At 51.6% G+C, this 15,637-nt stretch overlaps 1 protein-coding gene across 1 annotated transcript in view; it reads left to right on the forward strand.

Moving 5' to 3' along the window:
• Window positions 1–378: 378 nt before the first annotated feature.
• Window positions 379–15,637, forward strand: part of top3a (DNA topoisomerase III alpha) — a 29,488-nt gene continuing 14,229 nt past the window's right edge. Inside the window, exons 1-9 of the mRNA XM_070901480.1 lie at window positions 379–587; window positions 2,957–3,016; window positions 6,250–6,323; window positions 7,371–7,446; window positions 8,255–8,363; window positions 11,022–11,165; window positions 12,061–12,231; window positions 12,951–13,051; window positions 14,301–14,375. Coding sequence (XP_070757581.1) covers window positions 450–587; window positions 2,957–3,016; window positions 6,250–6,323; window positions 7,371–7,446; window positions 8,255–8,363; window positions 11,022–11,165; window positions 12,061–12,231; window positions 12,951–13,051; window positions 14,301–14,375 — 948 coding nt within the window. The 5' untranslated portion in view covers window positions 379–449. The remainder of the gene's footprint in view (window positions 588–2,956; window positions 3,017–6,249; window positions 6,324–7,370; window positions 7,447–8,254; window positions 8,364–11,021; window positions 11,166–12,060; window positions 12,232–12,950; window positions 13,052–14,300; window positions 14,376–15,637) is intronic.

A 15,637-nucleotide genomic window follows, 5' to 3' on the forward strand; every position in this document is an offset into this window, starting at 1 on the left:
TTTTATGCAGCGAGTGGTTAGGATCTGGAATGTTCTGCCTGAGAGGGTGGTGGAGGGAGCAGTGTGCGCCCGGTCGCTGATTGCAGGGCGGGCGGGCACACAGGAGGGGCGAAGGCCCGGGCCCGCCCACACTGCGCTGTCTGTGCAGCGGGGAGCTGGATAGGTGCCTGAAGGGAAATAAATGGCAGGGCTCCGGGGAAAGGTGTGGGAGTGGGACAGGCTCGATGGGCTGAATGGCCTCCTGTGTGAATGTGAGGAGCAGCTGTCAATCACAGTGACTGACAGTGGGAGGTGCCCGGGAGCTGGTTGCTAGGTAACCGGCCGCGCTGGGCTGCCTGGAGTGTGCCGGCAGGGGCGCATGCGCATCCGCGGCGCGGGCTGAGGCGGCGCAATGGCGACCAGGCCCGAGCCTGGGACTGGGAGTAGTTCGGGCTCCGGCTGACCCCGGCATGGGCCCGGTGCTGAGCCGCATGATGAGCAGCGCGATGGGCCGGCGGCTGCAGGCTCGCCAGGTGCTGTGCGTGGCCGAGAAGAACGACGCGGCCAAAGGCATCGCCGAGATCATGTCGGGCGGCCGCTTCCGGAGGGTAAGAACCGGGGCCCCCGTACCCCGATACCCCCGGGCCCCGATACCCCGTACCCCGATACCCCCCGTACCCCGATACCCCCCGTACCCCGGGGCCCTGATACCCCTGTACCCCGATACCCCCGGGCCCCGATACCCCCCGGGGCCCCGATACCCCCGTACCCCCCATACCCTGGGGCCCTGATACCCCCGTACCCCGGGGCCCTCATACCCCCCGTACCCCGATACCCCCGTACCCCGGGGCCCCGACACCCCACGTACCCCGGGGCCCCGACACCCCACGTACCCCGGGGCCCCGATACCCCCGTACCCCGATACCCCAGGGCCCCGATACCCCCGTACCCCGGGGCCCCGATACCCCCCGTATCCCGGGGCCCCGATACCCCCCGTATCCCGGGGCCCCAATACCCCCCGGGGCCCTGATACCCCCCGTACCCCGATACCCCGGGGCCCGGATACCCCCCGTACCCCGGGGCCCTGATACCCCCGTGCCCCGGGGCCCCGATACCCTCCGTACCCCGGGGCCCCGATACCCCCGGGGCCCCGATACCCCCGTACCCCGGGGCCCTGATACCCCCCCGTACCCAGGGGCACCGATACCCCCCGTACCCCGGGGCCCCGATACCCCCCGTACCCCGATACCCCCGTACCCCGGGGCCCGATACCCCCGGGGCCCGATACCCCCCGTACCCCGGGGCCCCAATACCCCCCGTACCCCCCATACCCCGGGGCCCCGATACCCCGATACACCCCGTACCCCGGGGCCCCGATACCCCCCGTACCCCGGGGCCCCAATACCCCCCATACCCCAGGGCCCCGATACCCCCCGTACCCCGGGGCCCCGGTACCCCCCGTACCCCCCATACCCCGGGGCCCCGATACCCCGATACACCCCGTACCCCGGGGCCCCGATACCCCCCGTACCCCGGGGCCCCAATACCCCCCATACCCCAGGGCCCCGATACCCCCATACCCCGGGGCCCCGGTACCCCCCATACCCCGGGGCCCTGATACCCCCCGGGGCCCCGATACCCCCCGTACCCCGGGGCCCCGATACCCCCCGTGCCCCGATATCCCTGTACCCCGGGGCCCTGATACCCCCCGTACCCCCGGGCCCTGATACCCCCCGTACCACCGGGCCCTGATACCCCCCGTACCCCGGGGCCCCAATACCCCCCATACCCCAGGGCCCCGATACCCCCGTACCCCGGGGCCCCAACACCCCCCCATACCCTGGGGCCCCGATACCCCCCGTACCCCGGGGCCCCGATACCCCCCGTACCCCGGGGACCCGATACCCCCCGGGGCCCCGATACCCCCCGGGCCCCGATAGCCCCCATACCCCGGGGCCCCGATACCCCCCGTACCCCGGGGCCCCGATACCCCCCGGGGCCCCGATATCCCTGTACCCCGGGGCCCCGATACCCCCGGGGCCCTGATACCCCCCGGGCCCTGATACCCCCCGTACCACCGGGCCCTGATACCCCCCGTACCCCGGGGCCCCGATACCCCCGGGGCCCCGATACCCCCCGTACCCCGGGGCCCTGATACCCCCCGTACCCCGGGGCCCCGATACCCCCGGGGCCCCGATTACCCCGACACCCCCCGTACCCCGGGGCCCCGACACCCCCCGTACCCCGGGGCCCTGATATCCCCCATACCCCGGGGCCCCCATACCCGATACCCCCCATACCCCAGGGCCCCGATACCCCCCATACCCCGGGGCCCCGATACCCCTCACCCCTGATACCCCGCCCCCATACCCCGGGACCCCAATACCTTCCATACCCCGAGGCCCCGATACCGGGGCCCCGATACCCCCCAATACCCCGGGGCCCCCATACCCCTCCCTGGGGCCCGGACCTCGCACATACCCCACCCCAGGGCTCCACACTGGGCCACCCCCACACCCTCAGTACTCTAGTGTCTGGAGCGGGGCTTGAACCCACGGCCCTCTGACTCCGAGGCGAGAGTGCTGCCCGCTGATTAAGCTGGAACAAAAGGACTCGATGCCGGGCACCCTCCAGTGAGAGAGTCCAAACATGGGGATAATGAGCCAAATCTTTCCTCGCCCAGTAACCCCACACACATTCTTTCCAGCACTCGTCGTTTGATAGCAATCGGGAGCCTGATTTCTGGACTTTGCTCTCTTTCTCCCACCTCTGCTGATTTCCTGACTAAGATCAGTGAATTCAGCATAGAGCAGCAGGATGCTGTCTGGGCTTTTCTGGTCTCCAGAGTACAGTAGCTCAGGTGGTGCCTGGGGAATTGGGAATCCCCAGCACTGTGATTTGATAGTTTGATTTGGTTAAGTTTTACTTACTTTCCAAACACAGTCTTTCAATAACCTTTCTGTTTTGCATCAACTAGAGAGAAGGACTTTCAAGATTCAATAAGATCTATGAATACGAGTCTAATCTATTCGGCCAGGTATGTCTTCAGATTCATAATCTTTTGGGGGGAAAAAAACTCTTACTGAATTTTTTTTGTCTCCTCCCGTTTTCTCACTGCGACACCTGTGTTGAGAGGGAGTTTCCGAGTGATTGCTCACAGGCCTCTGCCAGACTTGTGTATGATCAGACACTGAGAGGGGTTACCACGGTAACTGGGGCAGTGAATTACTCAAACTATTTTTTCCTCCCCCTTCCAAAGCTGCTCTTGATGGCAGAGCTGGGGTCAGTGCTACAATTGGCAGGTATGTGTTGAGTGCACTATGCTGCTTCTCTCTGAGCGTAGTAAGTTTCTGAAAATTCTGAGATGCAGGTGTGATTTTGAACAGTAGGAAAAACACTCGTAATCTCTCATGAAAGCATGGGCCTTACGCTAAACATCCGTAAGACAAAGGTCCTCCACCAGCCTGTCCTCGCTGCACAGCACTGCCCCCCAGTCATCAAGATCCCTGGACAACGTGGACCATTTCCCATACCTTGGGAGCCTCTTATCAACAAGAGCAGACATTGACGACTCGATTCAACACCGCCTCCAGTGCGCCAGTGCAGCCTTCGGCCGCCTGAGGAAAAGAGTGTTCGAAGACCAGGCCCTCAAATCTGCCACCAAGCTCATGGTCTACAGGGCTGTAGTAATACCCGCCCTCCTGTATGGCTCAGATTTATGGACCATGTACAGTAGACACCTCAAGTCGTTGGAGAAATACCACCAACGATGTCTCTGCAAGATCCTACAAATCCCCTGGGAGGACAGACGCACCAACATTAGCGTCCTCAACCAGGCTAACATCCCCAGCATTGAAGCACTGACTACACTTGATCAGTTCCGCTGGGCAGGCCACGTTGTCTGCATGCCAGACACGAGACTCCCAAAGCAAGCGCTCTACTCGGAACTCATCCACGGCAAACGAGCCAAAGGTGGGCAGAGGAAACATTTCAAAGACACCCTCAAAGCCTCCCTGATAAAGTGCAACATCCCCACCGACACCTGGGAGTCCCTGGCCAAAGACCGCCCTAAGTGGAGGAAGTGCATCCGGGAGGGCGCTGAGCACCTCGAGTCTCGTCGCCGAGAGCATGAAGAAATCAGGCCAGGCAGCGGAAGGAGCGTGCGGTAAACCTGTCCCACCCACCCCTTCCCTCAACGGTTATCTGTCCCACCTGTTCTCTTATGATGATAGATTGAGTAGACTGGGCTCAGAAGGATGAGGGGTAATCTTATAGAAACATTTAAAATAATGAAAGGGATAGACAAGATAGAGGCAGAGAGATTGTTTCCACTGGTAGGGGAGAATAGAACTAGGGGGCACAGCCTCAAAATACGGGGGAGCCAATTTAAAACCGAGTTGAGAGGGAATTTCTTCTCCCAGAGGGTTGTGAATCTGTGGAATTCTCTGCCCAAGGAAGCAGTTGAGGCTAGCTCATTGAATGTATTCAAGTCAAAGATAGATAGATTTTTAACCAATAAGGGAATTAAGGGTTATGGGGAACGGGCGGGTAAGTGGAGCTGAGTCCACGGCCAGATCAGCCATGATCTTGTTGAATGGCGGAGCAGGCTCGAGGGGCTAGATGGCCGACTCCTGTTCCTAATTCTTGTGTTCATATGTTCTTATGTTCTTATTAATGTTGGGGAAGTGCAGAACCAGGGGTCACAGTCTCGGGATGGGGGTGGGCCATTTGGGACCGAGATGAGGAGAAACTTCTTCACCCAGAGAGTGGTGAACCTGTGGAATTCTCTACCACAGAAAGTTGTTGAGGCCAATTCACTAAATATATTCAAAAAGGAGTTAGATGGAGTCCTTACTACTCGGGGGATCAAGGGGGATGGTGAGAAAGCAGGAATGGGGTACTGAAGTTGCATGTTCAGCCATGAACTCATTGAATGGTGGTGCAGGCTCGAAGGGCCGAATGGCCTACTCCTGCACCTATTTTCTATGTTTCTAGGTTTCTATGATGATGATAAATCTAATTTCTGTTCCTTGAGTGTACAGATAAAAATAAAAAGCAGATTGTTTATTTTTAGAAATATATGTCGGACCACCAATCCAACCTCCCCAGTCTTGTGAAAATTCGGGGTGGTTGCTTGGAAGTAGAGGCTGGAATGGGGATTTTGAAGCGCTGGGATTATGCGAGTTGCTCGTGGAGTGATTCTAAAACAAAAGTTCTGACCGTGAGGGCCATGCAGGAAGCAATTCACAGCTGGCTTTACTGGGACGAGATTATCAGGAGAGATGCAGTGCCCTTCTTATTCCGTACCGGTACACAAGGCTAGATTCAAAGCCGAGCGTACTGATAGAAGGCAGCAGACACAACCTGCTGTTCCCCAGACCCTGCTACAGCTCAGTTTAAAATCAATATTGCCCCTCAGCAACTTCGTGATTCAGAGCCTGTGCAAATAAACATGGAAATCCTGAAGTTATTCCCCGATCTGTCGCCGGTTACGCTGTGGAATTCCCCAGAGTCAGCAACCAATTCAAATCACAAATAAGGATGGAAATTTGCACTATTACCCTGGAATATCACTGTTTTAAACCCCCCCCCCCCCACCCCTGAAAAAAGTTAAGCCTTGTTGAAAGAAGCGTAACTGGGTTTTTAATGGCGTATTGATTGCTGAACATCTGTTCTGGACCAGAAAACTAATTTTATATTTGTGGGAATGTCAAATTTTTCCATTAATATGATTAAGAATTATATTATTTTAAAAAAAATTTAAAAAGTTTTTGATATTTCAGCTTCTATCTTAACCCCATGTGTATGTCCCAATCTTTATTTTGCTTTCTGTAAAATGTATAACAAGTACATTAGAATCTGTGCATTTTACTTCCTGGTTTGTTGTCTCTGAGAATTCTTCAATGTGATTGGCTGCTAAGCCAGCTTGAGCTCTGGACATTGGAGATTCGCTTGATTTGGCGGCAGATTCAGCAAAGGTCGGGAGAGCTAAAATCGGTGCCACAGATTGCTAGAACTTTGTGGGCAGCTTTCTTTGATGTCAGCGCCAAGTACCATCACTTCGTCACTGACCGCAAATTCCAGGCCCTGGCGTTGAATGGAGAGGGTCTTTTGTCAGGGAGTGAGTCCCTGTACAAAGGTTTGAGAGAGTAAGAACTAAAAATGGAAACACAAAGCGTGTATAATACGAAGTTTACTTTGTTGCAAGTAATGTTTATTTGAGCTCACTCGAGTATTCTCTTTCACTCCCTCTCTCCACAATAACTGCAGAATGTTGCTGTAGTGATGACCTCTGTCTCCGGTCACCTCCTCGAGTTAGAGTTCAAGTCACCGTTTCAGAAATGGTAAGTTTCTATTGAAATATAAATCCCATTTCACAAGCACAAGATTGGGTTTATTTGCTGCAGCAATTTTTGGATCTTGCAGTTTGATTTTTGATCACCAGAATATCTGTTGTTGAAAGTGCAGCAGTTCCGAATACCACCAGTGAAGGAGAAAGCACTATTGTTGCAAAATTGAGCAGTATACATTTATAAAAAACGTTTCCTTGACTTAAAGCCGAGCTGGGAGGCGCGTTTTCGTGGCAGGGAATTGCAAACTTTTCTAATTTTGGATGCGCAATGTCAGCATTAAACCCTTGGGTGTAAGGTAAAGCTCTCTCTACTCTGCTTCACCGTCGTACCTCAACTACTGTCTAATTGGAGCACCCCACTGGACCAGTGTGACCGTTTTCTGTTTCCCGCAGATCGTCCTGTGGCTCCAGAATACGATTGGGCACATTGCCCCAGGAACTGTGTAGTATCTATTCAGACTCATTTCACAGTCGGCAGAGAGAAGTTGTTCTCAGCATTGGGTAGATGTGAAGCCTGTTCTCATAGTCCAATAATCAGATGTACACGCATGGACTTTAAGCCCCGGAGCAGCTTAAACTGACCATAGAATCATAATTTACAGTACGCCAGGAAGCTATTTCGGCCCATCATGTCTGCGCCGGCCGAACAAGAGCGATCCATCCAAATCCTACTTTCCAGCTCTCGGTCCGTAGCCCTGTAAGTTACAGCACTTTAAGTGCATATTCAAGCACTTTTTAAATGTGGTGAGGGTTTCTGCCTCTACCACCTTTTCAGGCCGTGAGTTCCAGACCCCCACCACCCTCTGGGTGAAGACATTTCCCCTCAAATCTCCTCTAAACCTTCTACCAATTACTTTAAATCTAGAAGCAAAAATCATATCATGATTTTGTTTATCCGTTCCTCAGTGTCACAAAGATATTCAAATCATCCGGCCCTTGTTTTAAGTCAACAATGATTGTCAGAATTCAGCAAGGTCTCTGAATGTAAGAATAATCTGTTTGGGTTTTGCTCATTGAAGCTTTTGTTTCCGATATCCAGGCACAGCTGTAACCCTGTGACTCTCTTTGATGCTGAGGTGGAGAAGTACTGTCCAGAGAATTATGTGGATATTAAGGTGCATTAATTATCATAAAAACGGTTCAGGATCTCACATTTCGCACACCCACTTTATTCTGTATTTAACCTGTGCTGTACCTACCCTGGGAGTGTTTGATGGGGCAGTGTAGAGGGAGCTTTATTTTGTATTTAACCCGTGCTGTACCTGCCCTGGGAGTGTTTGATGGGACAGTGTAGAGGGAGCTTTACTCTGTATCTAACCCGTGCTGTACCTGCCCTGGGAGTGTTTGATGGGGCAGTGTAGAGGGAGCTTTATTTTGTATTTAACCCGTGCTGTACCTGCCCTGGGAGTGTTTGATGGGACAGTGTAGAGGGAGCTTTACTCTGTATCTAACCCTGTGCTGTACCTGCCCTGGGAGTGTTTGATGGGACAGTGTGGAGGGAGCTTTACTCTGTATCTAACCCTGTCCTGTACCTGCCCTGGGAGTGTTTGATGGGACAGTGTAGAGGGAGCTTTACTCTGTATCTAACCCCGTGCTGCACCTGCCCTGGGAGTGTTTGATGGGACAGTGTAGAGGGAGCTTTACTCTGTATCTAACCCTGTCCTGTAGCTGCCCTGGGAGTGTTTGATGGGACAGTGTCGAGGGAGCTTTACTCTGTATCTAACCCCCTGTACCTGCCCTGGGAGTGTTTGATGGGAGATTGAATGTCTGAAGGGAGAAAGTGCTTTATTCCCCAATGTTATCACCTTTATATGACCAGATAAATGAATCAAATTGTGTAAATTTTTAATAATGGAAAGATGATTTACAAATAGTTTATTACAGAATGTAATCACTGCAGCTGGTTTTGGCTCCTGTTTGTAGCGAACCCTGGAGCGAGAGGTGAAGAAATGCCAGGCGCTGATCATTTGGACTGACTGTGATCGTGAAGGGGAGAACATTGGATTTGAAATCATTGACGTGTGTAAAGCAGGTATGTGTGCACTGTGGAGTGACTGCATCTTAGTGCCGGGACTTGTGCCTGTGAGTTTCAGTAATAATGGACCGATTTTACAGAAATGTGCTTTGTTTTTGGATGCCAGTTGGGAAGAAGGATTTCCTCTTTGGCTCAACCTCTTGAGTTTCTGCAGGGCCCAGCAGTGCCTGGAGCCAGTCTGCTAATCCGACCCGGAACTCTCCATCATCATCATCATAGGCAGTCCCTCGAAGCGAGGATGACTTGCTTCCACGCCAGAAAGTTCACAGGTGTTCCAATGAAGGACCTAATATTCCAGATCCCGAACTACATCCTGAAGGGTGGAAGATGCCTGTGTGTGGATTTTTTTAACGTGGGGTGACCGTTGCACACCAGCCACCACACGGACTTGACAGAGCGAGGTCTTGGTCCAGTGGCAAGGGTTACCCAGGATGACTGGAGACCAGCTCTGCTGCACGGGCCGAGTGCGTACACATATCGCAGTGTGGGCTGGGCCCGTGCTGCCCCTGGGCCCTCGCCTCTCCTGGGCCCCGATCATGTCGTTCTGCAATCACTTGCCGCTGCTGCGTACCAACCTTGCCACTCCTGCTGTACCTGCCCACGCTCCAATCACCGACCTGGACCTTGGTGATGTCCAATCCGGTCACCCACTTTGCTGCCGTCGCTCTCCTGCTCCAGCACGTGCTGCTCCCTCGAGTGGAATGCTCCACACTCCCTGTCCTGCTCTGATGGTGCTCGCAAGCCGGGGATCCATTGTACCTTTAACTAGCCACCAGAGGGCAAGCAGGAGCAGGCGGTGGCAATATGTGAGATTGGGAGCTAAATGGTGTCGATGATGGGATCTGTGTGCTACAACTGTGTGGTTTTGACTGCTGTTTTTCTGTGTTTTACATAAGAGCATAAGAAATAGGAGGAGTCGGCCATTCGGCCCCTCGAACCTGCTCTGCCATTTAATAAGATCATGGCTGATCTGATCGTGACTCAGCTCCACTTCCCCGCCCGCTCCCCATTACCCCTTATCCCCTTATCGCACAAAAATCTATCTACCTCCGCCTTAAATATATTCAATGTCCCAGCCTCCACAGCTCTCTGGGGCAGAGAATTCCACAGATTTACATCCCTCTGACAGAAGAAATTCCTCCTCATCTTAGTTTTAAATGGGTGGCCCCTTATTCTGAGACTATGTCCCCTAGTTTTAGTTTCCCCTATAAGTGAAAATATCCTCCCTGCACCCACCTTGTCGAGCCCCCTTGTTATCTTATATGTTTCGATAAGATCACCTCTCATTCTTCTGTACGCCAATGAGTATAGGCCCAACCTGCTCAACCTAAATCAACCCCCTCATCTCCGGAATCAACCTAGTGAACCTTCTCTGAACAGCCTCCAATGCAAGTATATCCTTCCCTAAATACGGAGACCAAAACTGTACGCAGTACTCCAGGTGTGGCCTCACCAATAACCTGTACAGTTGTAGATGGAAAATAACTAATGAGACCCGTGTCTGTATTGAGCATGTGAGTTTGTGGCACAATTTGTGAGGATGCTGCTCTGTTGTGGTCGCCCTGCTGTGGCCCAATGGCAGCAGGATCATTTGGTGCAGACTCCAGGGCTACAGATCAGAGGATCTGAGATTTGATCCTCGGTGTACAGTCAGCTAGTTTGTTTTAGCAGGGTGGCAGATGACTGTCGTTGGTGTGGAGAGGATAAACAGCTGGTTGTTATTGGCTGGCCTCTTCTGGGAAATGCCGACTTGTGGCGAGGATGTGGGTTGGGTGAGGCACTGACCGTTGTCATTTCTAGTTGTACAGGTATTGGCCCAGAAATCCCGGCCTCCCCAGGTCCGTACAGAGTGTGTACGGAGTGCGTTCGGACCCGGGGAGGCATCGCAAAAGCCTTTTTCAATCTGTCAAGCTCCAGCTCGACAAATCCTCTGCATCTCTGGAGCAAGGACACTTGCACGGGCGGGATTGCGGGATTTATCCATATCTTGCCCAGCAAATGTTCTCAAAACTCTTGTGCCTGATAAAAGCAGGCGCATAGCCCACTGTACAGGCGTAAGAGTCTTAAAACACACTTAAAACATAAAAAATTAAATTAAAAAACACTTTTTAAAACCCCGCCCACTAAGTTAAATTTATTTTAAACCATAATTTAAAAAACTTTTTAAAAACTCGGAAAAAATGTTTTCTCGAAGATATTTATTAACTTTAATTTCAATGAATTTAAATTTTGTGAGGTGAGTTTTTAATTTAGAATTTGGTGTTATTGTGTGTGTTTGTTTTCCTCGATGAATAGCAATGAGGACTGGTAGATACGGAGCTCCCATTGCTATTCATTGAGAATACTGGACCTGATTGGCTGAGCAGTCACACGTGACTGCACCGTCTCCGTGGGAACCTGGAAGACGGGAGCGCGCTTTGCAGCGTGGGAAGAGAAGGCCTCCCCGATGGAATTCCACGCTCCTCCGGGAACATCAGGTACTTTCGGAGAAATTCTCTGGTTGGAGGCGTTTGTCCGAAAGAAGCCTCTGGCCGAAATTTCAGGAGATTTTTCTTTTGGAAAAGTTTTGATGTGTTGCTGAGAGACTTTGCTGCATGCTTGGTGAGGGCCAGATTTGCTGATGGTGATCACTCTGCCTTGTCTCTCCCGGGGCAGTGAAGCCCAATGTGCAGGTGTTGCGAGCGCGGTTTTCCGAGATTACACCTCGCTCCATCCAACAGGCCTGTGGGAATCTGGTGGAACCTGATCAGAAGACCAACGATGCTGTGGATGTAAGACAGGAGTTGGACCTCAGGATAGGTAAAAGGCCGAAAGACACTTTAATTCCCCATGTTTGCTGTGTGCTTTTCCATGTGAAACAATGTAAAATAACTTGCAGGTTGGCTCACACAACCCCCCCCCCCCCCTCCAGTGTTCTTACCTCCCCACCCACCCTGTTCTTTATCCACATCATTGGCTCTCACATGGACCACGATATGTCCCTCACCCTCACATTTGGGAGGCAAAAAACAACTTGGTTTGTTGTTCTGGATTGCAAAAGATAATAAATAATAACCTTTATTTATATAGCACCTTTAACGTAGTAAAATGTCCCAAGGGGCTTCACAGCAGTGTTAACAACAAAAGAGATAAATTTGACACCGAGCCACAAAAGAAGAAATTACGGCAGGTGACCAAAAGCTTGGTCAGAGGGAGGTTTTATGGAGCGTTTTAAAGGAGGATAGAGAGACGGGGAGGTTTAGGGAGGGAGTTCCAGAGCTTAGGGCCCAGGCAACAGAAGGCACGCCCACCGATGGTTGAGTGATTATAATGAATGGCAAGTGTTGAATCTTGAATCCTCTCTCTCACTGCTATATTTTCTAGCTCTGTTGCTAATCTCTCCCCTGCCCCCCGGGTTAACCAGTTAATTTAGTTTTTTGGTGCTGATTGAGGGTGGAATTTTGGCCAGGACACCAGGAGAATTCCCCAATTTTGGAATTCTTTTATGTTACCTGAAGTGGTAAACAGGACCTCAGCAATGCAGTGCTCTCAGTATTGCACTGAGATGTCAGCCCAGATTGTGTACATGCCCCTGGAGTGGGGCTTGAACCCACAGTCCATTGAGAGTGCGACCAGCTGAGCCACTGATGGTGGTGTAAGGGACATTGCTTTAGCATTGCTGCTTGATTGGAGTTGTGTAACTTTCTCTGTTTAGGTGCCTCATTCACCCGGTTTCAGACCTTGAGACTGCAGAAAATATTCCCGAACGTGCTGTCAAATCAGCTCATCAGCTACGGCAGCTGCCAGTTCCCCACACTGGGATTTGTGGTTGAGCGATTCAAAGCGATCCAGGCCTTTATCCAAGAAACATTCTATAAAATCAAAGGTATGATTATCTGTTGAACCCCCCTCCCCCCCGCCCCCGGAAGCACTTCAGTTGCATCACGTGACCACATGGTCCAGCTGTGCCGCGTTGCCCCTTCTGCCCCCCCGCGGTTGAACAGCCCATTGATGCTTGTACATGCAAAATAATCACTTGGGAGTGAGTTCCGTACCGAGCAAGGGTGTCTGCCTTCAAGGGAGGAGGAAGGCAAAATGATACTGATTCTCATGAGTACAATACAATGTATTCTGCACAGAAAGGCCACAATGGGTGTTAGTGCTGTAAATTAAATTACAGATGGATACGTCAATAATTAAAGACTAGCCTTCTGAAAAAGCAAATAAAAATTCATGAACCCAACCCAAGCGATGGTAATTCTGGATTCTGAAGGGTGGGTAACTGGGTAAGCATTGACGGAAACAGATGCTTTTCCACGCAGTTACCTCCAGTTCTGGTTCATTTCCTCCATTTGTTCCCGCTTTGCTAGTGCGGCCCCCCCTCCCTCAGCCCCTAGGTGAGGCCTCCCTCGGCCCCCCTCCCTCAGCCCCTAGGTGAGGCCTCCCTCGGCCCCCCTCCCTCAGCCCCTAGGTGAGGCCTCCCTCGGCCCCCCTCCCTCAGCCCCTAGGTGAGGCCTCCCTCGGCCCCCCCTCCCTCGGTGGGTGGGGATCCAGGTTTTCTTGTGTCTGAGTCTGCCAATTATCAGCAGGGTTTTTGTCTCTTAGTTACCCACGAGAATGAAGATGGTAATGTAGAATTTAACTGGAAAAGACATCGCCTCTTCAGCCACACAGCATGCCTTGTACTTTACCAGATCTGTATGGAGGTGAGCATGTGTTTCAGTCGGATTATTGTTCCTGAATCCGTAAAATATTTGGAAGTATTGGGAGGGTAGCAAACTGGATTGGTCAGAAGGGAGGAAACTGAGAGTAGAAGTTCCAGGTGGTTTTTCAGTGTGGTTGGGGTAGTGAGGTCCCACGGGATTTTGATCTGTTCACTCGGTATATCAATGATTTGGATCGAGGCCCAGAGGGAGTGGTGGTAAAATCGGCAGATGATCAAAAAATAGGTAGTTAATTCTTTCGAAGATTAAAGGGATAGTGATAAGATTGGGAAATGGGCTAAAAATGGCAGATGGAATGCAATGTCAGTAAGTGTGAGGTGATGTTTATTTAAATAATTGTACTGTGAATGGAAGCAGGCTCGGTTCTGCAGGAGAGCAGAGGGATTTGGGGGAGAGATTCACAGGACATTAGGGCAGCAGCTCGGGTTGATACAACTGTGCAAAAAAACAAATGGAACTCTGGCAATAAATACAGAAACTGCTGGAAACACTCAGCAGGTCAGGCAGTATCTGTGGGGAGAGAAACCGTTCAGTCTCAGCTCGATGATCCTTCAGACTGGAACATGAGGTACAGAGTATAACCAAGAGATAAACAATGAGCTTGTATTCGAGCTGAGTGTACAGTACTGGGCTCCACACGATCTGAAGGCTATTAGAGAGGGCAGCACAGATTCACTAAGATGCTGGCCAAAGAAATACAAATGAAGAAATACCTGAATAATTGGGTCTTTTGTCGTTCGAACAGTGCAGATTATGGGGTGATATGATGGAAGTGTTTACAATTCTGAAGGGGTGGGCCAGGGTAGATAGAGACAGATTTTCTAATAATTGAAAGGGTTAGAAGGAGAAGTCCCAGATATAGATTAAATGCAAGCGGTTTAGAGCAGAAGGGGGAGAAACGTCACACACACAGCTGTGAGGCTGTGGGATTCACTCCCAAGGTCAGATTGGAGAGGGGGATGGTGGGATCAAGAGAAATGGGGTGGGTAAATGTGATTGAAATCTCTTCAAACTCAGAGAAAGTGTTTTGTGTGGTTGGGGCACTTGGGAAGACAGTCTGAGGGGTGGAAGGACTGAGGTAAGCGGCTTTCACTCAGCCCCTCCTCTGTGACTGTTTGCTGCATGGGATGGTATTTAAATAAAGCCAGAAATGGCTCGTGAACACCTTCAGTTCTGTAAAGCCGCTGTGTGTTTTGTATGTTCTCCTGATATTTGTATTTGCTGATCACAGGATCCTGTTGCCACTGTGCTTGATGTTTTTACTAAACCGAAGAGCAAATGGAGACCTTTACCCCTCGACACTGTGGTGTGTATCTGGATATAGCTCAAGTTAGATTGTAGAAAGTTGCTGACTTGATTATCGGTAATTTGCAGCACAAAATGGGGGCCTGTCTCACAATGTAGGCGTGACATGCTGGAGCAAGGGTTTCTGGTTTGAATTCCTCCATGTTGCGGTGTTCTCTCTCTGTGCTCGAAGGTTAAATACTCTGCAATAATGGAATGCTATCTGTTCCTTTGATGGCTCAATGGGTTTATCCAGTGAGGAGCTGCCCCATACAAACCGGGAGGGTTCCGGCTTTGACCCCTGGTCTGTGCTGAGTGAGCTGGTCTCAGTCAGCCAGTATATTGGCCCCGGTGTACCTGGGCTAGAAGGGAGTCGGATTCCTGCTCCTGGTCACTGTCCAGGAACCCCTGCTACAAGTGCTCGGAGGTTGGGCGAGGACGAGAACTGCCCTTCATGGGCAGCACTTACTGTTGAGGCTCCCGTTTCAGTAATGGCCATGGTGGGGATTTGGAAAGAAGCTGGCCTCTTTGGGACATTAGCCCAGTGTCAATGACGTCGAGAGGGAGAGGAACATGTGCTTCCCCCTTTTCTGCAAGTCCGGGGACACTGAAGCTAAATATAGCACTTGTCGTATCGGCCAAGATCAGCTGACCCCCACCAAGCCAGCAGCCGTCTGGCGATCCCTGGCCTTGGTAACTCAGCATCAAGCCGCACATTGTGTTCCTTACTGAGCCGAAGGAGGGGCCTGTGATATTGTGGTGTGGCCATTTTAGAGTCTAACTCTCTATAATGCTTTCTGGATTGTAATGGGATTACTTTGAAATTCCAGATTTGGTTTTGTGCACGTTGACAGTACTCCCAGCCTAGCCCCCTGACAGTACCGACTCAGGCCTTCAACAAATGGCGCTGATGGTGATAATTGGCAGACCGTTCACTCATTGTGGGCATCACGGCTGAGCCTCGTCTTGCCTCAATGCCCACACACACCGGGCACGGCAGAGGAGTGGTTTATAACCGGGCCCCGAGTCTCATAGAAACATAGAAACATAGAAAATAGGTGCAGGAGTAGGCCATTCGGCCCTTCTAGCCTGCACCGCCATTCAATGAGTTCATGGCTGAATATGCAACTTCAGTACCCCATTCCTGTTTTCTCACCATACCCCTTGATCCCTCTAAGGACTAAGGACTACATCTAAATCCTTTTTGAATATATTTAGTGAATTGGCCTCAACTACTTTCTGTGGTAGAGAATTCCACAGGTTCACCACTCTCTGGGTGAAGAA

This window comes from Pristiophorus japonicus, chromosome 15 (assembly GCF_044704955.1).
Source record: "Pristiophorus japonicus isolate sPriJap1 chromosome 15, sPriJap1.hap1, whole genome shotgun sequence".
NCBI lineage: Eukaryota > Metazoa > Chordata > Chondrichthyes > Pristiophoridae > Pristiophorus > Pristiophorus japonicus.